General features: G+C 41.2%; 1 protein-coding gene across 5 annotated transcripts in view; it reads right to left on the reverse strand.

Moving 5' to 3' along the window:
* Positions 1 to 26256, reverse strand: part of RARB (retinoic acid receptor, beta) — a 621377-nt gene that overhangs the window by 27845 nt on the left and 567276 nt on the right. For all 5 annotated transcript variants that reach the window (XM_006851622.1, XM_006851620.1, XM_006851619.1 and 2 more), the window contains one exon: positions 2073 to 2233. In XM_006851622.1, the coding sequence (XP_006851684.1) occupies positions 2073 to 2233 (161 nt within the window). The remainder of the gene's footprint in view (positions 1 to 2072; positions 2234 to 26256) is intronic.

Consider the following 26256-nt stretch of genomic DNA (forward strand, 5'->3'; position numbering starts at 1 on the left):
TTTTTTAAAAAAGCTGAAGTGGATAAAGAGAAATACTTTTAACTGATGGTATATGGAGGGGATTATAATCAATGTAATGAAACAAGTTATATGAAGTGTTGAATGTGAAACTGATGATGTGCCCTGTAAACTTTCACTCAATCCGTAATAAAAACCTTATATTAAAAAAACAAAACAAAAAAACATACCCAGATTGCAGTACAGATAATAGAAAAAATGAGAAAAGCCACATGAGAGATGAATCAAAGGATGCTCAATCCACTGAACGGGCAGTGTACTCCTTGGAGTGGGGTGGGATGTCCAGTAGTGAGGGGTCACTGACTGGCAGTGCAGCCTACATTTTATTTTCCGTACTTGAATGAGATGTATAGAAAAGTCCCCACAGCAAGAGCTTAGGAGGTCAAGTACCAGTGGACGACCAATGGTGTCTGAAACCTAAAGAGGGGTGCATGGGAAGAACCCTGGAGCAATTTAGGAAAGCACCTCTGTGTAAGAGCCACACAGCAGTCACCAAATTCTGTAATCTTTAGATTAGGTGGCTTTTGTTTTGTCTTGCTTTTAATATTTTACTAGCATTTTGGGTGAGCAACAAGAGGCATTCAAAGAGGCCAGAACAATATCCTAGTTATATTCATGAATTCAACAAATATTATCTACTACATACTGCCAATATATGAGGTGGCTTCAAAAAGTTCATGGAAGAATTCTGTGACATTTTCATTCCACTTTCCGTGAACTTTTTGAAGTCCTCTTGTGTGTATATACGTATGTATAATAGGCGCCCTGATGGTGTCGTCAATGGTAAAGGCTTGGTGGCTAACCCTAAAGTTGGCAGTTTGAACCCACCATTGGCAACAAAGAGAAAATATCTGGCAATTTGCTCCTATTAAGATTGTTATTGTTGCTTTTAAGGACCACTGAGTTGATTCCTACGCACAGTGACCCTGTATAAGGTTTCCAAGGCATAGCTGGCGGATGTGAAATTCTGATCTTGTAGTTTAAAGTATGGTGCTGATCCTACAACACCACACTAGGAGTCAGATTACAGTCTAGAAAACCCTATGGAATAGTTCTTTACGGTCACATGCAGTTGCTAAGTGTCAAAATCAACTCATGTTACAACAAAATAAATGCAAAAAACACTTTAAAAGTGAAGGTACCTCATGACAGATCTACTAGTACATCCTAATCCAGACAACACATGTCTCTTACCTCTTGATCCCACTTCCTCTGCTCACTCTTCTTTATTCCTAACCTCACTTTAAGCCATTCTAGTAGAACACTGCGGAGCTGAAGGACAGGGTCCCACCTACCCTTTGCTTGCCCAGGCTCTGGTTTACATTTCACACACCTTTCACAGAAGCCTGACACCAGACCAGGGGATGGCTCCAATCATCTTTGTCAATCTTACCACTGGTGCTTTTAAAAGATTGACCCTTCCCTCCCTCAGGGGCCCCCAGTGGACTCTGTATAGATGTCTGCCGTGATCTGTGTAACATTGGACTGCTTTTCTTGTCTCCTACACCAGGCCACACGTCCCTGAAAGCAGGCAGTGACCCTATGTATATTACGCATCTATCCATGTGACCAGTGTCTAGTACCCAAGTCAGTTGTCATTGAGTCAGTTTCAATTCACGGCGACCCCTATGTGTGTCAGAGTAGAAGTATGCTCAATAGGGCATTCAGGGGTTGATTTCTCAGAAGCAGATCACACAGCCTTTCTTCTGAGATGCTCTGGTTGGACTCAAACCACCAACCTTTCAGTTAGCAGCCAAATATCTTAACTGTGTCTACCACACAGGTCCTAGCACATAATAGGTGCTCAACTAAATCTTCTTGAGCTGGATTCATGAAGGTATGACTGAATTTAAGGAAACTCTCATCCTATTCTGAGATTGTCCAAGACTACCACATGAAGGAAGGAGGTAGCCATCTCGTATGTGCCCCCCACTCCACTGACAGGCATCTCCTGGACCAGTCTGGGCACAATGTGTACAAAGCATGTGTATGTTTGTGTGCATTCAAGTGCCTGCATTCACACTCCAGTGGCCTGGCATGGAAATGACTCTTACCGTAGTGTATTTACCCAGCTGACAGAGTGAGGGGAAGGTTTCCTGGTGAGCTTTCCGAATGGTCTCAGTGAGATCATCCAGCTCTGCTGTCATTTCATAGCTCTCCGTGCATTCCTGCTTCGAAGGTTCCTTCTTCTTCTTGTTCCTGTCATTCCTGACAGCTGGAAATAAGAGAGAAGGCAAATCAGGGCTCACGAATGGTCAGGCCAGCACTGCCTGCGTCAGAGGGCCCACCTCCCAAAAACACCTTGGAATTGTTCTACACTTGAAACAGAAACAGTGGAAGGGTGGTGTAAAAACACGTTCCAGGAAAAAGAAGCTGGCAACCAGAGGAGCCTGGGCAGAGAACAAGTTTTGCATCTGGGTGTGCACATGCAAATACATTCTTATGGAAAGTTTTGGCTGGCTTGTCCAGAACGCTTAGAGTATTGGTTCCTGATAGATAATTTCCAGTGTTGACTGGATTTCTTGAAGAGAAAAGCACTTTTTCCTTAAGTATCTTTCTTCCCACTTCCAGATTGGATGGCCTGAGAGACATATCAGCAAGCCACTTTTGTCTGTAAGACTAATTCTCTGAACAAAACTTCTTCTGTTTAAATTATGAATTCTTAGCTAAGCATCCCAGTTTGTTTCTTTGCTTTTAGTTATTTGAATAAAGTGATTGATACTTTTGAAGTTGTAAAGAGGGTAGAGTTATGTTTTGTCACTCATTTTTAATTTCCTAAGTTGTCTTTGTTATATTTTATTTATTATATGTTGTTGTTAAGTGTCATCAAGTCAGTTCCAACTCACAGCGACCCTGTATAGGGTTTCTGAGGAGTGGTTGGTGAGTTTGAACCTCTGACATTGAGGTTCGAACTGACGTTGTGGTTCAATGCATTACTCTACAGCATCACACTAGGACTCCATTGACCATATAGTCTTTTGTTATTTATGAAGTTATTAAAGATACCTGATACATTATGAAACCCTCAGCCTGGAATGCCACTTGTTCATTCATTCACAGAAACTCAACTTCACATCTTGTCTACACCACCTGGGTCTCAGCACGTGAGAATATAGAACTGGGCATGTGCCAGGCCAAAGGTCTGGTGCTGTGGAAGCTGAACTTCCTCATTCAGCCCCAAACTGCTCAGATGACTTCAAATCCAAATGTAACTCAAAGCTCTACCCTCTAGCTAGGATCTCCTGGGGAAGGAAACCAAAGCTCAGGGAGGCAGACAGATGTAACCAGACCACTCTGATAGCCTCCAGGGACCCAGGGGCTAGGCAGGCTGGACGCAGCCTGACTATGCGTGTCACACTGAGACCTGAGAGTTTCTGTTGCAAAATGACCCAGGGCATAATTTGATCTTCTGTAAGAGGATTTGGCTTGAATGGCCTCAGCAAGAGCTCACAGGGGTGGTTTGAGAACTGGTAGTTTCATGGATCTGCACGGACTATCCCAAGGTCTGTTTGGGCTAGAAGTAAAGGGCAGAGTAAAACCAAGGCACAGAAAGGAGGAGGAAAAGTGACAAGAAAGAGAGGGAAATAGCAGAGAAAGAAAAGAGAGAGGAGACTGAAGAGTTCTTAAACAATGGATCACAGCTGTTCACAAGAGGCTAGGATGGAGAGTGAACTTTGTCCGTAGTATTTAATTCCCTTATTAAGCTGTTGCTGTTGTTGTGAGGTGCCAGTGTGTTAGTTTAGACTCATAGTGACCCTATACACAACAGAATGAAACCCTGCCAGCCAGTCCTTCACCATCATCACAGTGGTTGCTATGTTTGAGCCCATGTTGCAACCCAGCTCCCTGAGGGACTTTCTTTTTGCTGACGTCAACTTTACAAAGCATGATGTCCACTCTAAAGGACTCATCCCTCCTGACAACGTGTCCAAAGTGCCTGAAATGAAGTCTCATCATCCTAACTTCTAAGAAGCATTCCGCCTGTACTCCCTCTAAGACACATTTGTTTGTTCTTCCAGTAGTCCGTGGTACCTTTCGTGTTCTTTGCCAACAGCCTTCAAAATTCTTCAGTTTTCTGTATTCATTGTTCAGCTTTCACATGCATATGAGGCAATTGAAAATACCATGGTTTGGGTCAGGTGCATCTTAGTCTTCAAAGTAATAACCTTTAATTTTTTACCACTTTTAGGAGCTCCCTTGTAGCAGATTTGCCCAATGCAAAATGTCATATGATTAGTTGCCTGCTTCTTCCCTGGGCATGGATTGCAGAAGCAAATAAAAGGAAATTCTTGACAACTTGAATCTTTATCATGATACTGCTTACTGGTCAAGTTGTGAGGTTTGTTTGCTTTTTTAACGTCTAGATGTATGCAATCTGTACTTGATCCATACTTTGGTCTTCGTCTGTAAATCGTCCACACTTTCAGCTAGGAAGGTGTGCCATCTGCACATCACAAATTGTTAATGAGTCTTTCTTCAATCCTGATGTTGCATTCTTTTTCATATAATCCAGTTTCTGGAGTCTTGGAGTGGTGCTGTAGGATAAGCACTGGATATAGCAAGGTCGGTTTGAACTACAAGGTCGATGATTCAAACTCACCTGTACAAGGTTGCTATGAGTCAGAACCAAGTCAATGGCACTTAACAATATCAACAATAATACAGATTACCAGGTAAACAATTTAAAACTCATTTTCAAGATGAAGAAACGGAACCTCAGAGAGGTTCACTCAGCTGACAAGTTCTCACCTCTTTCGGACTCACCCAGTTATTCTTAAGGAAGCGGACACATTTGAACTGAACATCTGCCTGCAATATTTATTTCCTCTGAGACTCTGAAATGATACCATTATCTGGCTTAGGATATTTCCACATCACCAGTGAGATGAGTCAGTAAAAACCATGGGAGGCAAATTGTCTCAAATGCATTCTTTTCTGCTGCAGACTGACCACTAGACACCAGGCCCTTCCTAGCAGGGTGCAGGACTCAGGGTAGTGCAAAGGAGCGAGGGTGGAAGGAAGGAGCAGCACAGAGCAGCAGAGATGATGAGATGGGCAGGCCCAGTGGCTCTCCATGAGGATGGAAGATAGGTTTGAAATGGGAGGCACACCTGATGCCCAGTGTGTGGGCACCACATTTTCTCCAGGCTGACTAGCCAATCTTCTGTTCCTGTCTGTCAGCGACCCTTTCTTCATCTCATACCAAAGTCAAATTTAAGCAACACACCAAACCAAACAGAATCTCGAGGAAAACAGTTTGGCATTTACTCGGTAAGTTCAAAACAAGTTACCATATGACCCAACCATTCTACTCCTTGGTCTATACTCAAGAGAACTGAGGACATATGTCCATATAAAAACTTGTACAGGAATGTTCACAGCAGCATAATTTATATTAGCTGAAAAGTGGAAATAAGTCAAATGTTCACCAATTAATGACTAGAACAACAAAATTGGGAATATGCATATACTTGCAAACCCGATACAGGGTTTCTATGGGTCGGAACCGACTTGACAGCACTTAACAACAACAATATACAATAGAATATTATTCAGACATAAAAAAGAATGATGGACTGATATATGTTACCACATGGATGAACTCTGAAAGATCATGCTACCTAAAAGAACTCAATCATACACAAAAACAACTCATGTGACTGCATTTATATGAAATGTCCAGACTATGCAGGCAGAAAGGAGATAAATGGTTGCCAGAGGCCTCGGAGCAGAGATGAGGGGAAGGGATAGAGAGTGATGGCCAGTGGGTATGGGTTTCTTCTTGGAGTGATAAAAATGTTCTGGAATTAGATAGTGCCAATTATTAGAGTCTTGGTGTGGTGGTGGTGGTGGTTATGTGTTGTGGAGTTGGTTCCGACTCATAGCGACCCTGTACAGGGTTTCTGGGGCTGTAAATCTTTATGGGAGCAGAAAGCCTCAACTTTCTCCCTCGGAACAGCTGGTAGTTTTGAACTGCTGACCTTGTGGTTCGCAGCCCGATTCGTAACCACTACGCTATCAGAGCTCCTTAGAGTCTTGGTGTAGCACTGTAGAATAGGCTCTGGACTGCTAACCACAAGGTTGAAACCACCAGCTACTGCTCAGAAACCCTATGCAACATTGCTGTAAGTCAGAAATGACTCATAGCACTTAACAACAATGACTGTACAGAAGTCCTGGTGTGGCACTGTAGGATAAACACTGGACTGCTAACTGTAAGGTCAATGGTTCAAACCCACCAGCTGTTCTTTGAAAACCCTATATAGGGCCACCATGAGCAAGAACTGACTCAACAGCACTTGACAACAATAACCAGTATAAAACCTTGTGAATATACTAAACCACCAAAAAGAAAAGAAAAGCCCTTAGTGAAGAGAAGCACTCCACAGGGACTCCTGATGGGGCTCTGTGGAATAAAGCACCGGACTGCAAGGTCAGTGTGAACTACAAGATCAGCAGTTCAAATCAGCCGCTCCTTGGAAACCCTATACAGGCTTGCTGTGAGTCAGAGCCGACTTCATGGCACTTAGCATCAACAACATAGGGATTTCAAGACTGTAATCTCGGTGGTGACACACTATCATATCCTTCTCCCACAGAATGGCTGGTAGGTTTGAACCAATGACCTTTCAGTTAGTAGACAAGAGCTTAACTACTATGTCACAATGGCTCCTGAATATATTAAAAACCATTTTAAAATAGTGAATATCATGCTACGTACATTTTATCTCAATAAAACAAAGCAAAAAAGCCACAAGTCAACAGACACTGGGAGTTGCTCTCACTAGAACCAAAAGCCAGGGTGTTGTCTATAAGCACTTACTATTGACACTGACACCTGGACTTATTACTTAGCAAGGGCCAGCCATTGTCTTAAGAAACTACAAAATTCTAGCCCACAGTACCCTGGTGAGGTGGGCATTATACTCCTCCTTCTCTATATTAAAGGAACCTCAAGGTTAAAGTCACCCTGTTTGAAAGAAAGAAAGTCCGGATTTCAGTGGAGAATACAGAAATGCAGAGAGAGGGGCCACAAAACAACATAACCATCCCAGGCAGGTCTGTACTCACTACAGTGATCCACTACACTGACTCCCACTTGTCAAGAGCCTCCTAGAAAACCAGGGCTCAAATGTGCATGTGGAGAGAAAGAGAAAGGAAGAGACAGGGAAGCAAGGAGAAGAGAGAAGGGAAACGACTCTATGTGAGCTACCATCATTAAGTGTCTGAACCAAGCCAAGAACATCAGGTGTGCTAAACTTACAAGGCACCTACAAAAAGATGAGCACCAAATATGGGTACCCGGTTGGCTGTTCAGGGATATCACCTACCATTTGAAAAATAACAGCTACAGAGTCACAGCACTATTTTCTGTGCTTTGGGATCCAAATCTGGAGCACTCTTAGCATCTGATGGGATATGAGATACCCTGCCAGGATATGAGAGCATCACTACATGATCGCCTCCAGACCTCACCTGTCATCCCAGAACAAAGTCCCACCACCATTGTCTGTGTGATTGAAGGCTCCTGGGAATATTGGAAATTCCTCCACAACTACAAAATGCATGACACCTTCTGGCGTGAATGCTACAATTACATAAAGCTTCATAAGCTGATGGACAAATTTTTCTCAACAAGTGGACTCAGCAACTGCTATGTTCAATGGTGTTAAACTACTTGTGAAACACAGACATAGTACTTGGGCCAGGCGTGGGGATGGCTGCCAAGAAACACCAGACTCGATGAAAAGAGGCAGTACTTTGGGAGCCACGCAGGTGTGGAAACTGTCAGCCTCTCTGAGGCCTCACAGCCTGCAGCTTCTGAGGGGAGCAGTGCAAGACAAGTACGGTAGGAACAGGGGTGCAACTTCGAGGCCACCAATGTGGGACAAAGTGGAGGTCCAGAGGCTCCAATGGGAGCCAGATCTGGAGACAAATGCAAATCCATGACTCAACCCCCTGGAGCGGAGCACAGAAGAGCCAGCTCATCTTAGAGCCACTCTCTTCTGGGACAGCATGACTATGCCACCTGGCAGGGAGATATGGATGGTGTGCTAGGCAGGAAGGACTTAGTCTATTGTGCCCATCTACACAAGTTACTTGTTAAAAGATAATTTTAGGACTTTCAGTATAGAAAAGGGAGATCCTGAACATGAGCTTTCAACTGGTTCAAAATGGTTTAATTATGGTCAATGGAAACAAGTGCAGTGGACGTGTCGCATAGCAACCAAACGTCTTGTGCATGGGATTTTGACCCAGGTAGGAAAAGGCAGTAGTGCCTTGCTCAGATACGGCAGCTTAGCGTGCCACTTTGAATTTGTGTCATTCACTATGGTGGTGCTGGTGGTGGTTGTGTGCCATAGGGTCAGTTCCAACTCATAGCAACCCTGTACAGGGTTTCTGAGGCTGTAAATCTTTATGGGAACAGAAAGCCTCATCTTTCTCCTGCAGTACAGCTGGTAATTTTGAACTTGAAACGGACTCTGACTCATAACTACTACGATATTAGAGCGTCTTTATTCCTGCTAACCTACTTTCTTGATTCATTAGACTGAATTATTGGCAGGACTGTGGAGAGTGACACACATTCTAAGGAGAGTGGTCAGCTGCCATCTTTGAATAGGGCATTGTTGCCTGTTTCCTAGCCGGATCAAATTTCAAAACGTGAGAAATGTGGTTACTGTATATTGCGTACAGCTAGTTTTGTTTCTGGTAATCACGATGAAACCACTGTGAACCAATTGGAAGACCTGCCCTTCCGAGGACTGATGGGGGATTGTTTGAGGAGGTGTTCTGGCTCTAAGTGGGAAAGGAGCCTTGCTATAAAAAGTGATGTTTTACAACAAACCTTTTGCTAGGCTAGCAGCACCAAGTGAGCCAGCAGACTATGTGTGCATTCGTTATTCATTCAACAAACACTTAGTGAGCATTGAGTCCTGGCGTGGTGTTGTACGTAAGTGTGCAACCGTAAGGTCAGTTTGAACTGCAAAGCCGGCCGTTCAATCTCACCAGCTGCTCCTCAGAAACCCTGTATGTGGTTGTTATGAGTTGGAACCCCTTGATGGCACTTCACAACAATATGTGTAATGGAGATGAAAGGGTGAGCAACACAAAGACAGTTCCTGTTGTTATGGAACTCACATACGGTGGGTGAGAGATGCTGCTATTCAGTGTTATCAAGTTAATTTCAACTTAGAAAGCTCCCATGTGACAGAATAGAACCGTCCTATAGGGTTTAGGCTGGAATCTGGACAGTAGATTGCCAGGTCTTTTCTGCTACAGACCACTGGGTATGTGGGAACTGCCAACGTTTTTGTAAGCATCTAAGCATTTAACCATTGCACAAAGGGCTCCTTAGACAAACATTAATTATATAATAAAAGTGATGGTAGTAAATAAAAAGAAGGAGGATATTGGCATGACTAAGATTATAATACTGTGATTTACTGAAATATTACTTATTAAAATACAGAAAGAATTATAACTACGCAGCAGCTGTAAAGCACTTGTATAAGTCTTTTATTCATATTAAGTCATCAAATCCTTACAACAACGTCATGTTATGGAACTATCATTATGCCCATTTTACAGAGGAGAAAACGGAAGGACAGAAAGGTGAATAAGCTGCCCAAGGTATGCTTCCTTAAGTGATGAGAGGGTACAGGGTCTTTTAACCACTGTGTGCTGTGGAGTCTTATCACACACATAGGATTCCACTGTGTAACAGATGCAGTGAAGGGTACTACAGGGTGATGTATGTATGAGATTGAATACTGGCAGGACTGTGGAGAAGGACACATTCTAAGAAGTGTGGGGTTGAGTGTGATTATTCAAGATAGCAATGCTCCTCTGGGGAAAGAGGAGATTGAATTGAGGGAAGAGGTGGGATGGTGGGCAATGAGATGCTGACCCTCTTCTCCCAGAGCTTGGAATGCACAATCGCTGCTCTGCCCCACAGAGATGTGTGATGATAGTCTCTTCTTCCACTCAGATCCCTACTGGCTGGCATGTTATTGTTAGGTGCCAGCAAATCAGTTCTAACTCACAGAGACCCAATGCACAACAGAACAAAACACTGCCCAGGCCTGCACCAGGCTCACATCTGTTAAGTTTAAGCCCATATGGCTGCCACTATGTCACTCAATCTCACTGGGAATCTTCCACTTTTCCAAGCATGATGTCCCTCTCCAGAACTGGTTCCTCCTGACAGCATATCATGTATGAAAGATGCAATGTCACCATCTTTGCTTCTAAGGAACAATCCAGCCTTACTATGTCCAAAACAGATTTGTTCCTTCTGCTGGAAGTCCATGGTATGTATAGTCCATATTTTCCACCAGCACCATAATTCAATGCATCGATGTTCTCTGGTATTCTTTATTCATTGTCCAGCTTTAATGTACATATGCGATAACTGAAAATACCAGGGCTTAGGTAAGATACTTCTTAGTCCTCAAAGTGGGGAACTTCTATCTTCTTTTGAAGATCATTCAATATTGAATGTATCATTCAATATTTTGCCTTTAGAATCCTTCAGTACTACAAGTCAAGGCCAGAATTTTTTCTTCAGTTCTTTCAGCTTGTGAAATACTGAGCATGCTCCTCCCTTTTGGTTTTCTAACTCCAGGTCTTTCCATTATAATGCTTTACTTTATCTTCTTGAGTTGTGCTTTGAAATTTTCTATTCAGCTTTTATACTTTATCATTTCTTTCAGTCACTTTAGCTTCTCCACACTCAAGAGCAACTTTCAGAGTCTCCTCTGACATTAATTTTAGTCTTTTCTTTATTTTCTGTCTTTTTAATGATCTTTTATTTTCATCATGTATGATGTTCTTGATGTCGTCCCACAACTTTTCTGGTCTTTGGTCACTAGTGTCTAATACATGAAATCTGTTCTTGAGATGGTGTCTAAATTTACACGGGATATATTCAAAGTCATATTTTGACTCTCATGGACTTGTTTTAATTTTCTTCAGCTGCAACGTGACAAGTATATGAGCAACTGATGGTCTGTCTCACATTCTGCTCCCGACTTTGTTATGGCCGATGATACTAATCTTCTCCATCTCCTTTCTACAGATACAGTCGATTTTTTTCTGTGTGTTCCATCTGGTAAGATATCTGTGAATAGTCACAGTTTATGATGTTCAAAAAAGGTGTTTGCCATTAATGCTTTTGGTCTTGCAAAATTCTATCATGTGACTCCTACTTCACTTCTATCACTTCCAGTCTGCATATTTGAATCACCAGCAATTATCAATGCATCTTGATTGCATGTTTTATTAGTTTCAGACTGCAGAAGTTACTTGAGTTCAATTTCTTCACCACTGGCTTTAGTGTTTAGTCCGTAAGTCTGAACAACAGTCATATCAACTTGGTCTTCCTTGTAGGCATGTGGATATCCTATCATAGATAGCATTGTAATTCAAGGTAGATCTTGAAATGCTCTTTTTGACACTGAATGGTTTGACAATGAATGTGATGCTAGTCTTCAACTTTTCATTTCTGGCATAATAAACCATATGATTGTCTGATATAAAATGGCCCAAACCAATCCATTTCAGCTCACTAATGTGCAGAGTATCAATCTATGTGTGTTCCATTTCATTTATGATAAGTTGGTTTTTTTTCCCCCCAGTTTTCATACATTCAGTGCTTCAGTTATTAATGATGTTTGCAGCTTCTCATTTTGAGTTGTTGTTAAGTACCGTCGAGTCAGTTCTGCCTCATAGTGACGCTGCACAGGGTTTCCAAAGCTGTAAATCTTTACAGAAGCAGAAAGCCTCATCTTTCTCCCATGGAATCGCTGGTAGTTTCGAACTGCTGACCTTTAGGTTGGCAGCCCAGTTGCATTTTGATTTCTTTTTAACTTGAGGGTCTCATCCTCTGACATTGTATTAGACAATGGTGTGCTGCTATTCCTAATATTTTCAGTGGCTAATCATTCAGAAGTGGTCTATCTCTCCTTCTTCCTAGTCTGTCTTAGTCTGGAAGCTCCACTGAAACTTGTCCACCACAGGGTGTCCTTGCTGGAATTTAAAATACTGGTGGCATAGCTTTCAGTGTCAAAGCAACACACAAGTCAGTATAAGAAATGGACAGACGAGTGTTAGCACAGGTACTGATAAATCTGTGATGGACCTGGAGATTTGACACGCTCTTTCCTGGCATAACTTGCACCCAGGAAGGAATGATGAGGTAGGACAGGGTTACTCTACAGCAGGGCCTCTGTCATGATGTAACAAACTGTCATTCCACATGGCCCAAGTCTGTGGCTATCTGCAAGTCAAGAACCATATTTTTACTTGTCGCTGTGTCCTCGGGACTTACTGCAGAACCTGGCCCACAGTGGGGAGTCAAGAACAGTTCTGTGAATGACAAGGTGATCAAGTGAATAAATGTGGAGTGTGTCAGCTGTTGAGTTCACCTGAGTCTCCTCTTTCCAGAGATGAAAAGTGTCATTATCACCTCAGGCCCTTCAGGGAGCCTCTAGCCACTCTCCACCCTGACATTCATGGCCAGGAAGTTGATAAAGCAGGTGGGACATCCAAAGGGTCACAAAAGTGATTTATACGCCCTGGAGGGCCCAGCCCGATGTTTGCAGAGCGCTTCCTGAACGAAAGGCGCTCCATAAAATATCAAGTATTCTTCTTGTGAGGGGCTAAGTGCTACAAATCAGACTGGGTGGCATGAAAGTAACATATTTATGATCCACTATCATATTGCAAATGAAATGAATGTAATAAAAGTGTCACTTATACAAATACCTCTGATGTACGGATCTCAACCTATGAATATGAAAACAGACACCCAAGCACTTTTATTTAAATGTCTAATCATGGAAATAAATGAAGTCATGTTCATTTTAATGTGTGCACTTGTGCATGTATCTGGAATATTGATTTCCATGCATACAATAAAAATTTAGTGCAGGAGACATACAAAAGATGTGGATTCTGCTTGGATTCAGGAAGGGATGGAAATACTGCTTAACCTAGAATTCCTTGGCATAAAAAAAAAAAAAAAAAAAAAAGGATACAATCAACAGTGTTTTTTCCATAATGTTCTTTATACTGAGATTAGCTGTGGTTTATTTATTCTTGATTGAAAATTAATGTTTGAAATTCATTCATCTTGACTCTTCAGCTGCTAGCTAAATGCAAGAATGATGGATCACAGTTGATTATTAGAAGTTTATGCTTGTTGTGTGTGTGGAAAGGCCTGTGACTACCATACTATTATACTTTAAAAGAAATCACAAAAATATAGCTTAATTTTACTTTAAATATCATTTCTGTGAACCAATTACATAGGTAAACAATGCATGGACTGATGGCTATTACTAATGGAGACATACTTTCCCTATAACTTGAGGATTTGGTAAGGGGGAGTGGTCCCCTCGTATTTGGAGTCTCTGGGTGGTGTAAATGGTTAGTTAACACAGTTGGCTGATAATCATAAGGTGGGAAACTTCAAGTTTACCCAAAGGTGCTTCTAAATGACCAGTCAATGGGAACCCTATAGAGCACAGTTCTCCTCTAACACACATGGGGCTGCCAGGAAAGAGGCCACTTCTGGGTAACTGTCTTTGTGTCCAGCAGTGAACATACCAGGTCCTGTTGTCAGGTGGGGTAGAACTGTGATGAGAGAACACTCCCTGAAGACAGATTCCCTTGGATAGTAGCGATTGTGTCTTTTTCTAACATGGAACCTGCTGCATAAAGGCTACTTGCATATTTAAACAAACCGGTGCAAATAAAAGAAGGTAGGCTGTTAGCGAAGGAGGCTTCATCTAAGTTTGCTCGGCCACTAATGATTCACATGCTCTTTGGACAGAATCAAGGGCAGTGCACCTACAAATATCCAGTGAATGAATAACATATCTTGATTCCACTGATCTCCATTCTTGGGTGCTTAAAATGGATGTTGAAGTCACATCCCCAGTGCTCCATGCTCCAGGCATGCAGAATGACAAGGACTTGGAAAGGTGATACGATGCCCTGTACAATTAATTGAGCATTATTAGGGGCAACCCGGAGTCCTGGTGTGGCACTGTAGGAGAAACACAGGACCTCAGAGTTGGCAGTTCAAACTCACTAAGCCAGTAACCCACAAGAGAGCATACTGAGATTTTTACAGAATGTCTTGGGAGAAATTGTCTGTTTGCAGCATTCTGACAGTTTGACTACATGTCCCTTAGTGTTGCAAATGAACTGTGGTTGACTACTAGCTGTGGTTCCAAACCACACAGTAGACATGCATAAGAAAGGCCTGGGGATCTGCTTCTGTAAAGATTTCAACCAAGAAAACTTTACTCAACGTAGTTGTATTCTGTTAAACATGGGGTCACCATGAGTGTGAATTGACTGGTAGGAAGGGGTTTAAGTAGTCTCGTTCAGGTTCGTAATCATTCAAGTCACTTCTAGGGCCAAAATGTATGGAAGCCAGGTACTTCCTTCTTCCTCACTAAATGATACATTAGACTAATAAAACTTTCAAAGCACTTTTATACATACACTCTTCTCACCGGTGGCTTTTAGATATGAAGATTTTTCAAATTTCTGAGAGCAGTTTGTCCTTTGTTTTAAATTTTCAAGTCCTTTTCTCTACTTCTGAACTGGTACGGTGGGTAGTTCTGCTGTGACACTTTCATTTTGGGGTAGAGTGGGGGTGGGTGGCCATTATTTGGGGGCCATCATTTAGAGTAGGAGTGGGTGGCAAGAGATTTAGGCTCTATTTTCAGCGGCAAATCTTTTTCTTTGGAAAACAGGTTTGTACGAAGTACAGGAAATATCCTAGGTTCAGCCTCAGAGACAAGATAAAATAAAACACTCTTGCATACTGTATAAAGTAGAAGCCTGAAACGAGCAGTTGAGAAATTCCACACTGCCACAGGAAAAAGTTGGGGCTGTCTGTGCCTGTAGAGATTTACAGTCTCAGAAACCCTATATTGGGCTGCTATGGACAACACTGCAAAGTATGAGTATTCCAGAACATTTAATTGTGCTCATGAGGAATATGTACATGGACCAAAAGGTAGTTGTTCGAACAGAACGTGGGAACACTGAATGATTTAAAATTAAGAAAGGTGTGTGACAGGGTTTATGCTTTTATCATACTTATTCAACATGTATGCTGAGCAAATAATCTGAGAAGCTGGGTTCTATGAAGAAAAATGTGGCATCAGGATGGGAGGAAGACTCATTAACAACCTGCGATATGCAGATGATACAACCTTGCTTGCTGAAAGTGAAGAGGACTAAAATATTTACTGATGAAGATCAAAGAGTACAACCTTTGGTATGCATTGCATCTTTATGTAAAGAAAACAAAAATCCTCACCACTGGGCCAATAAACAACATTCTTATCAATGGAGAAAAGATTGAAGTTGTTATGGAGTTTACTCTTCTTGGAACAACTATCAACATTCATGGAAGCAGGAGTCAATAAATCAAAGGATGTATTGCCTTAGGCAAATCTGCTGCACAACACCTTTTTAAAGTGTTGAAGAGCAAAGATGTCAGTTTGAGTACTAAGGTGAGCCTGACCCAAGCCATGGTATTTTCAATCACCTCATATGCATGCGAAAGCTGGAAAGTGAATAAGGAAGACCATCGAAGAATTGATGCTTTTGAGTTGGTATTGGAGGAGAATATTGAAAGTGCCATGGTCTGCCAAAAGAACCAACAGATCTGTGTTGGAAGAAGTGCAGCCAGAGTCTGCTCCTTGAAGGCCTAGATGGCTAAACTTTGTCTCTCATACTTCGGACATATTGTCAGGAGGGACCAGTCACTGGAGAAGGATATCATGTTTGGTAAGGTGGACAGTCAACTGCAAGGTCAGCATTTCAAAATTACCAGCTGTTCCGCGGCAGAAAGATGAGGCTTTCTGCTCCCATAAAGATTTACAGCCTCGGAAACCGTGTACAGGGTTGCTATGAGTCAGATCGACTCCACGGCACATAACAACAACAACAACAAGGTGGACGGTCAGAGGAAAAAGAGGAAGACCCCCCTAGTGAGATGAATTGGCCAAGCGGCAGCATCAATGGGCTCAAGTGTGGCAATGATAGTGAGGTTGGCTCAGGATCTGGCAGTGTTTCGTTCTGCTGTGCATAAGGTCGCTATGAGTCAGTACCTAACAACAACAACAACAACAACAACATGCGTCACAATGGACTTGATGGCAGTGGGTCTGGAGTGCCTCTTTGCACTCTTCCCTCTAGCAGCAATGGGCTACTTTCAAAGACTGCTTTGCCTAAATCTTATCCACAGTAGGCTCGCTTGTGTCGGAGAGTTTATGCCACGCCAATGGCACGTTCCCAATTCCCTAGTGGCAAGTGAGTTGACTCTGACTCACAGTGACCCCATGTGGGGCAGAGGAGAACCAGGTGCTCAAAGGGGTTTCAACGGATGCTTTTTTCAGAAGTAAATCACCAGGCCTTTCTTCTGAGATGCCTCTGGATGTTCTCAAACCACCTTTTGGTTAACAGTCGAGCAGGTTAATACACTGCACTACCTGGGACTGCCTACAGAATAGAAGTGAGCATTAAAAATGGAATCTTAAGACACTGAGTCTGTTTCCCTGCTTTTTCATCAGGAGTTAACTCACAAACCTACTGCAAGATTATCTTATCTTATCTTATTTATTTTTTTTAATCTTCCCATTTAGAAGTATGCAGTATTTTCTTTTGAAACCCATTTTTTATGGACAGGAAATTCTTTGTTGTATTTAGTTGAACTTTGTTCTGCAGAAGCCCAACTTGCCCTAGAGAGTCTGAAAGACTGTTTAGTGGGTCTTTTTATCTTTATAACAATACCGGAAATCTCAGACTGGAGAATCAATAGTCTTAAAATAAGGGCCATGTATATCTAGTGCAGAAAGGCAATGAATCTTCTTTTCAAAAAAAATTTTTTTAACTCCCTGGAGAAGGCCTGGACAGACAGTCAAAACCAGTATCTGATGAGGATGGGGGAACGAAAGCTCATAAAAACATTTTCTGCAAAGAAAACTGTTCCAGAGTCACCAACATCTTGTTCTGTGTCATACAGATTCTCTTTAGTGCTAGTTAAGGGTTTTCATTAACTAATCATTTCTATCATGATAAATTCTAAATGACCAGATATGTTATTCCTACTGTCTTCGAACCTCAATTTATTTTTAAAAAATGAAATGAAATTCTCCTTGATGTTCTTAACATATTTTCCTCTTAGTGTTTTTTTGTTTTTATTTTTTCAAATAAACAAGAGGTACGTTTATCAGGTTAGAAAATGTTCTGAGAAGAAGCCTCAGTGATTCCTCCTGGGGAGTAAGTCACCTTGGCAAACCATGTACAACTCAGTGTGGAAAGGAATGGAGAGTCCGAAATGGGTTCTCTGTAAAAATGGCCTTTTCCTCTCTATCTTCCTATATCCTGGCTCTTGGCAGCTTCAACAATTAGAATTGGAGTCTTGAATCTGGACTGATCTTGTGACTTGATTTAGCCAGGAGAATTCAGCGATAATGATGATGTGCCAGTTCTGAGCCTAGACCTCAAGAGATATGATGCACTTCTGTTCCTCTACTTGGAACCTTACCACTGCTGTGTGAAGAAGTCTGGGCTAGCCTGCTGGAGAATGAAAGACCTTGACGAGCAGAATCCAGTTATCCCAGGTCAGACAATCCTCGGTCAGCCTATAGTCAACCTACCTCCAAACCTGGTAATAGCAGAGCTGCCTACCTAATTGACAACTGACCACAGACTCAAGAATAAGTGTAGTGGCCCTGGAAGTATCACTCAGCTGATCTAGAGTCTTGTGAGCAATGACACATGCCTGTTTTAAGCTGCTGAGTTTGGGTTTGGCTTGTTACACAGCAATAGCTAACTGATAGAAAGAGTGGGGTTACACAAGATGCCCACATGCTCTTTTGCCCCATAGTATATCTGAAACACTGGCTGTCTTTATTAGCAGCTAAGAAAAAAAAGAAAAGTACTTGCCATTCCTTCAACTCAAATTCAAGACCCTAGTAACATCTGTTATAACACATGAAAATGATAGAGCTCTTCCCCATGGGTCTTAAAGACAATGAAAAGATACACTGCACAGATGGAAGGATACTGGGATAACACTTTAAAGGCCTGAAGTTTAGTTCCATCTGTAACTAACTCTACAATCTCAGAATAGTCACTTAATGTCTATGGGCCTCAGTTTCCTCATCTGAAAACTGGGACATTAACCTCATATACATTTAGATATATAAATGATAACAAAAGTGTGAAACACACACTAAAGAGCGGCTGTCCTACATGATGCATTTATTCACAAAACAATGGATGAGTCCTGTAGCTTGTGAAGATATATTGAGTCAGATAAAGAATAGGTCCTCCCTCAATAAATAAACTTGCATGATATGAAACTGAAATTGTAAGAGTTTGTTGTTGTTAGGTGCTTCTGAGTCAGCTCCAACTCAAAGTGATCCTATGCACAACAGAACGCATCCCTGCCTGGCCTGTACCAGCCTCACAATTGTTGTTACATTTGAGCCCATTGCTGCTGTCAATGTTCCAATCCATCTTGTTAGGGGTCTTCCTCTTTTTTGCTGACCCTCCACTTTACCAAGCATGATGTCCTTCTCCAGGGACTCATCCCTCCTGATAACTTGTCCCAAGTATGAAAGAAGAAGGCTCGCCATCTTGACTTCTAAGAAGCATTCTGGTACTTATTTTAATACATATTTATTTGTTCTTTGGCTGTACTTCTTCCAACACAGAATCATTCATTCTTCTGGAAGTCTACAGTATTTTTAATATTATTCTCCAACATCGTAACTCAAATGCATCAATTCTTCTACAGTCTTCCTTAGTCATTGTTCAGCTTTCACATGCATATGAGATGACTGAAAACACCATGGGATCAGATGCACCTTATTCCTTGAACTGATACCTTTGCTCTTGAACACTTTAAAGAGGTCTTGTACAGCAGATTTGTCTAATGCAATAGTATGTCATCTGATTTCTTGACTGCTGCTTCCATGAGTGTTGACTGTATGTATCCAAAATGAAGTCTTTGACAACTTCGATCTTTTTCTCCATTTATCATGATGTTATTTACTGGTCCAGTTGTGAAGATTTTTGTTTTCTTGACATTGAGGGACAATCCATGCTGAAGGCTGTAGTCTTTGATGTTTATCAGTAAGTATTTTAAGTCCTCTTTTCTTCCAGCAAGAAAGGTTGCATCATCTGCATACCACAGGTTATTAATAAGTCTTCCTCCAACCATGATGCTACATTCTTGCTCATATAATCTGATTCCTTGGCTTATTTTCTCAGCATACCAATTGAATATGTATGGTAAAAGAATACAACCCTGGGACACATTTTTCCTACTCTTAAAACATTCAGTATCCCTTTGTCCTGTTTGAATGATTCCCTTTTGGTTTATGTACAGGTTCCTCATGAGCACAATTAAGTGTTTGGGAATACCCAGTCTTCACAATGTTATCCATAGCTTGCAATAACCCACATAGTCCAAAGCCTTAACATAGACAATGAAGCACAAGCAAACATATTTTTGGTGTTCTCTGCTTTCAGCCAAGATCCATCTGACGTCAGCAATCAGATCCCTAATTCTACATCCTCTTCTGAATCTGGCTTGAATTTCTGGCAATTCTCTGTCAATGTACTAATGCAGTCATTTTTGGATTATCTTCAGAAAAATTTGCTTGCATGAGGTATTAATGATATTGTTTGATGATTTCCACAGTCCTTAGGTCATCTCTCTATAGAATGGGTCCAAATATGGGTCTCTTCCAATCAATTGGCCAGGTAGCTATCTTCCAAATGTACTATAAGAGTTTAATATACATGAAATGGATTGAAATGTGAAATGCTAAGGCAGCAATGCAGGAAGAAAGATGGGCTTAAATGAAACAAGTAAAAGGGAGAAATTGAGAGAAGGAGAGGGGAAAGAAAGAAAAGGAGAATGAAGAGGGAGAAAAGGTAGAAGGAGGAAAAAGTAAAAAAATATTTTTCTAAGTCAAGTCCAACACTCCAGCCTGGTGTCATATAACTAGAGATTAAGAGGGAGGGTGGGTGAACTGGCTGTTCAATTTTTGAGTTTTTAATGGGTTCATCTCTTATGAAAGTACTTTCCATCTGAAGCTGGCTTAGTAAACAGATGTGACCGCGTTTACTTCCTTGGGCTCCACTTCATTCAGCTATTGCTTCACCCACTTGAAGAATTTCTGCCTGAGCCACCCATGAGTCAAGGTGTTGGGAAGAGAGAGACAGATGGCTTGTGAGTTTGCCGAATGTTTGCCAAATACCCTATTTAAGATATCAATGCACAGAAGTTACTCACTACTACCATAAATTTTACAAATCTGCACCTTACAGACATGGTCTACATATGAACATATGGCTTTATATTACATATTTACTTTAATGGAAAACTTTCACTTTATAATATTTTAAATGGTCCGTGCCATCCCACACACTCCTAAAAGATTCTCATTGGCGTCCTTGAAGCACTAAGGTTTCTAACAGTCTTCAGAATCACCAAAGTAATTGTAAATCTGGTTTAGTAGAACTTTTTTTCTAAATGTATTTCATTAATTTAAAGTTTTACACAAAGTTGGTAACCTGCATATGAAATCTGTAATAGCCTATTACTGATATGATTAGCCGATTAATCATACCCCGTTGCTTAATCATTCTGGGTAAGTTGAAATGTACTATTAACGGTTTTTGAAAGTTAGCTTAAGCTTTCAAGAATGTTATAAAAGGAATTCTTCTGATTGGTTGGAAGGTTACCACTGGAGTCTTTTTTAACTGCACCCATCCACACATCTAATTTATCTAATCCATCTGTCCAGTGATTTACCTCTCCATTGGTTCTGTCCATCCATGTGTTCATGTATCCATGAGTTCATTAGTTTATCCATTCAGTTACCCATCTACTCACACAACCACGTATCTGTCTGCACTTTCCTCCATGGATTTGTACACCCACTGTCCATCTACTCATCTACCTGTCCATGCCTTCATCACTTCATGCATTCACCAGTTTACCCATTCCCCTGTTCACACATCTGTCCATATGCACATCTATCTGTCCAACTATATGCCCATTCATCTACATGTCCATCCGACCATCCATCCATCGATTTATTTATTTCTCCTTACACTCATATAATCATTAGAGTATCTGACTCTGTGCCTGGCAGTATGCTAGATGCTAATGAAATAAAAATGAGAGGGTCTCATTTCAAGAGACTCACATTCTAGTAAAAGAAATAGTCTCACTTAAACAATAACTACCATGCAGCAAGCAACCTGCCAGAAAAGTGATATGTATTCATTGATTCAAGAAAAAGGAATACAAAATTAAATAAATATCAGTGCAACTAAGGAGTAGGTTGTGAGATGGCTCTTAGTTTTCCAGATGAGGGACTTGATGGTTGAACCTGTGGTTTTATGAAAAGTATCACAGGAGACAGAAATCTCAAGCTAGCTCTTGAGTTTCCTATAGGGCTTTGCTAGGTCTATTCATTCAGGCCCAGTCTCTGCTCCAAAAGGAATGCTAAATAAATGCTTATAGACATGGCTACATACTAGAAGTTAGCATTGGAATGACTTTTATTTTTGTTGTTGTTGTTAAGTGCCGTTGGAGGGCTTATTAGGGAGGTAGTAAGGGAAGGGAAGCATGTTCTGGATGTGGGATATATGAGGAAATACTTCCAGAAATTATTGTACCATGTTTCAAGGAGAAAGAGTTGGTTCCAGTGACTAGAGGGGAAAGTGAAACTAGCAGTTGTCAGTAATTAAAGGTTGTGGTTCAGTACTGTCGAGTCAGTTCTGACTCATAGGAACCCTGTATAGGGTTTCCAAGGAGCAGCTAGCAGGTTTGAACCACCAACTTTGTGGTTTGCAGTCCAGTGCTTGCACTTCAGAGCCACACGGGAAAAGGTTAGATATGTATAGTGGGGAGGATGAGCAGGGAGACAATATAAGAAAAAAATCAGTACTTGACAAATGAGCTAAATATGGGGGGGTGATGAAATAGTAGAGGTAAGAAAAAGATTGTAATCCCAGTGTAGAGAAGAAATGGGGGTGGCTGGTGAGGAGTGGGAATATTTGGCAGGAAAACAACAACTTTGGTTTGTGAAAAAGTGATTCATAAATCCAAGTGGCAATTCTAGAAGGATGTTGGAGAGATAACACTGTGGATTTGATGACAGAACAATTCTCAAGGTATTTCAGTCAAAACCTAAAAGACGGCTGGTGAAATCATGAAAGGGGATGAACAGTCTAAGGAAAAAGCAGGGAAATTGAAAAAGAAGATTCAAGAGCAGATCCTTCTGAGTTGCCTCAAAGTAGATAAGATACGGTAGAGGTTGTGGTGAGGGAAGCAGATGAATTATGAGCAGGGAAATTGAGATAATAAAGAACTACAGAAGCTGGTGAAGAAATAATTTTAAGAAGCTGATGACACCTGGCCAAGTATCTGATGCAGCCAAGAGTCAGGGAGAATGAAGAAGGAGCAGTGTTCACTGGTTTTGGCAATGGAGAAAGTGGTGACTTTCAAGTGAATATTTATAGCAGGGCAATAAGGATAGGAGCCAGACTAGGCAGGAGGAGGGTTCTTTTCCAGAGCAAAAAGCCACCTAGAAAATAAACTTGGGTCCAGGCACTTGAAATATGGTTGTTTTATTTATTATTATTATTAATTAAACCTGTGAGAGAGATCAGTAAAACCACACAGGTTTACAAACACATAAAGACTGTATGAACTCCCAGAGGATCTGAAACTGTTCACTGTCCAAGCCTCACTGGAGGGTCCACACAAAGCCGTGAGACCTTGGGAGGCACATACATGTAAGAACTGTCTATGACGAATCCATAGCAAGAGAAGGCCTGAGTTCAATATAGTTGGAAGATGGAAGTGTTTACCAGGCAGAATACAGCAAGTATAAGGTCTAGAAAGAACTAGCAAGGTATTCTGAAGCTCTGCAAGGGATAGGGCTGGGACTCAGAGCTGGGGCTGGACAACATCTGATGCAATCTGTGAATTCTGCCAAGATGACTTGGGTTTTCAGTTCATGGAGGCAGAGGTAGTAATATTATCTGAGCTGCCTTCTAGTCGGGTCCCCAAGAAATGATCAGAGGTGAAGGGATCACTGAGGTGGTTGCTAGATGTTCTAGGTAAAAGAAGATGGGTGTCTGAACTAGGACATGACTATGGGGAGGGGTGGGAAGGATCAAGGATGATCATCTGTTTTCCAGCTTGGAAAACGGTGAGCAGGATGCCATATGTGTGGCTGTCCAACATGCGGAATATGTGCAGTTGGCTATCTGAGTCTCATACTCAGGAGAAGTGACTAGCTGGAGACACAACCTTGAGAAAAGTTGCCACGGTAGATGATGGCAAACCCCACAGCCATTGCGTCTACCAGCTCATGACTTGGCGGCATGCACTTCACTTAATGTGGAATAGTCTTTGTGTTTTGAAATTTGACATTGATTTACTCCTTCTCTTCATAGTAGCTGAACTGTGATTGTGTGTCAGACTAATCTAGGTGCTGGGGAGGCAAGAGGGAATTTAAGCAAAAGTCCCTGCTTTCATGGAAATGTGGTGTATGTGGTAGTGGTGGTGGTGGTGGTAAGAGGGACAGGACGGAGCAGGGAGGGTGCAATCCCACATGGAATAAAACAACAGGAGGGAAATTTATTTCAAGGATGAGTCTGTATCATTTGTTTATCTTGCATATCAAGAACTATTTACAAGGATTACAATAAGAAAATACTGACTTCTCCCTATACCTGGTTTTGAAATACAACGATGGGAATAATTCTAATCCATTTTGAAAATTCAAACAAAAATCTTCCACTGTCTCACACAAACCAAGTTGGCTATGATTAAAAAAGAAAAAAACATCAGGTGTTGTTGAGGATGTGGAGAAACTGGAACCCTTACATCCATTGCTGGTAGGATTATAAAATGGTATACTCACTGTGGAAAACATTTTGGCAGTTCCTCAAAAAGGTACACATAGATTTTTACCATACAGATACAGTAATTTCACCCCTAGGTCTATATCTACAGAACTAAAAGTATGAATACAGATAGAATTTGTACCACAATGGTCCCTGCAGCACTATTCCCAATAGCTAAGAAGTAGAAACAACTTAAATGTACATCAATAGATAAATGGAAAAATAAAAAGTAATATATACATACAGTAGAATGCTTCTCAACCATAGAGAAAAATAAAGTTCTGATATATGTTACAATATGGATGACCCTTAAAAACATTATGCCAAGTGAAATAAATCAATCAGAAAAGTACAAATATTGTATGATCACACTTACATGAAATGTCTGGAATAGATGAGTGTAGAGAGATAACAGTTTATTAGTGTTTACCAAAGATAGGCGGGTGAAGGGAAGAGCAAAGAAGGGTTTACTGATTATGGACAATGAACTTTGGTCAAGAGTGATGGAAAAATTGTGTCAGCTGAATGGCATGATAAATTTAATGTCACTGAATTACACATGTGAAAAATCTTGTATTTTGGCAAATGCTTTGATACATATATGTTGTAATTTAAAAAATCGTTCACTGTCACAGACCAATTTCTGTAATCAGGACTGTGATGCCTGACTTGGACTGCTTATATATCTCCCTTAGCCTTAAGCAGTTTGCCATTAACTAGAAATATCACCATCATCACCAACCCCGTTCTTTCCTAGGGAGAGGGATAGGGAGGTGGTCTCTGTGCTATGCTGTATCTCATTTCATTCTTACAGCAACTGTACGTGGTAAGGAGTACTACTCTTCCCTCTTTTCATATGAGGAAACTGAGGTTAAGGGAGGTTAAAGATACTGAATCCGTCTTACAGAGTCTGTTGTAATCGTAGTTGAGAGCGATCAAGTCAGATTTGGACTTAGAGTAGCCCCATGTGGCAGAGTAGAAAGTACTCCATAGGGTTTTCCTGCCTGTGTTTCTATGGAAGCAGATGACTAGGTCTTTCTCCCATGATGCCACTGGGTGGATTAGACCCTTCTGTCTTCTGATTAGTAGCTAATTCCTTAACCATTGTGTCTCCAGGGTTCCCTGTAGGTAATATGGTGGTGGTGGTTGTGTGCTGTGGAGTTGGTTCCAACTCATAGCAACCCTGTACAGGATTTCTGAGGCTGTAAATCTTTACGGAAACAGAAAGCCTCATCTTTCTCCCGTGGAACAGCTGGTAGTTTCGAACTGCTGACCATGCAGTTCGCAGCCCGATTAGTAAACACTACGCTACCAGAGCTCCTTTGTAGGTAATCTACAGGGCCAAAATTCAAATAGCTCTAGCTAATTCCAAAGCTATACACAGCTAATAAAATATTTTTTTTAACTCTTTGCTTTTTTTTTTTTCAAAAAAGATTAGCATTAGTAACAAGAAAATGCTAAGGACTATAATTAAGGAATATTTCTACTTGGCTTTGGCTACTCTGAATACCATAAAAGGGTCACTCTCAGGCCACACGTTATTAAAAGAAAATGTTCAAAATGAAACAGCAGAAATAAGCCACAGCCCCCAAGTCAATCCCAGCATATGAAATTGTTGACAAGAATTGTAGCCAACTTAGCCTTCCCCAGAGTGGACTTATCAGTTTTCTCAACATAAATAGATCACTCTAAATTGCCCTCATCTGTGAAGGACGGCTGAATCCTATTTAGTCCACAAAAACCTTCTTTCTGGTCTGCAGAACTTTAATTCTCAGGTATTTATTTCTCGGGAGAGCTATTTGGAAAAGAAATAAAGCCATCTTCACCATTCTCTGCATAGCTCACAGCCACATACTTGAATGTTTGACATTAACAGAGAGCTGTGTTTCTATTCCTGGGAATGCTTCAGCTACGGGGTCAAAAAACCTGAGAAGTCCAAGAAATAACACACAAAACGTTCTTGCCAGGGCTGCACAATTCACTTCCCTTTGCCCTTCCGTTGCCCTGCCTCTAACATCCACACCCACATCCAGAACGCAGAATGGGCTTCTTTTTTTCCTCCTTTTAATCAAAAAGACATCTGCTAAAGCCTTCTAAGGTACAGATAGCCTCAAAACTCAGGGGAAAGAGGAAAGGCAATGCCAACAGCAGAAAAATAATTATCAAATTCTTCTGGCCACCTAATTTATGACTAATCAATATCTCAGGGATACAAAACCACACTTGAGAACTAGCGAGATGATAGCTCAAGTCTTAGAAACA

Source organism: Chrysochloris asiatica, unplaced genomic scaffold (assembly GCF_000296735.1).
Source record: "Chrysochloris asiatica unplaced genomic scaffold, ChrAsi1.0 scaffold00030, whole genome shotgun sequence".
Taxonomy (NCBI): domain Eukaryota; kingdom Metazoa; phylum Chordata; class Mammalia; order Afrosoricida; family Chrysochloridae; genus Chrysochloris; species Chrysochloris asiatica.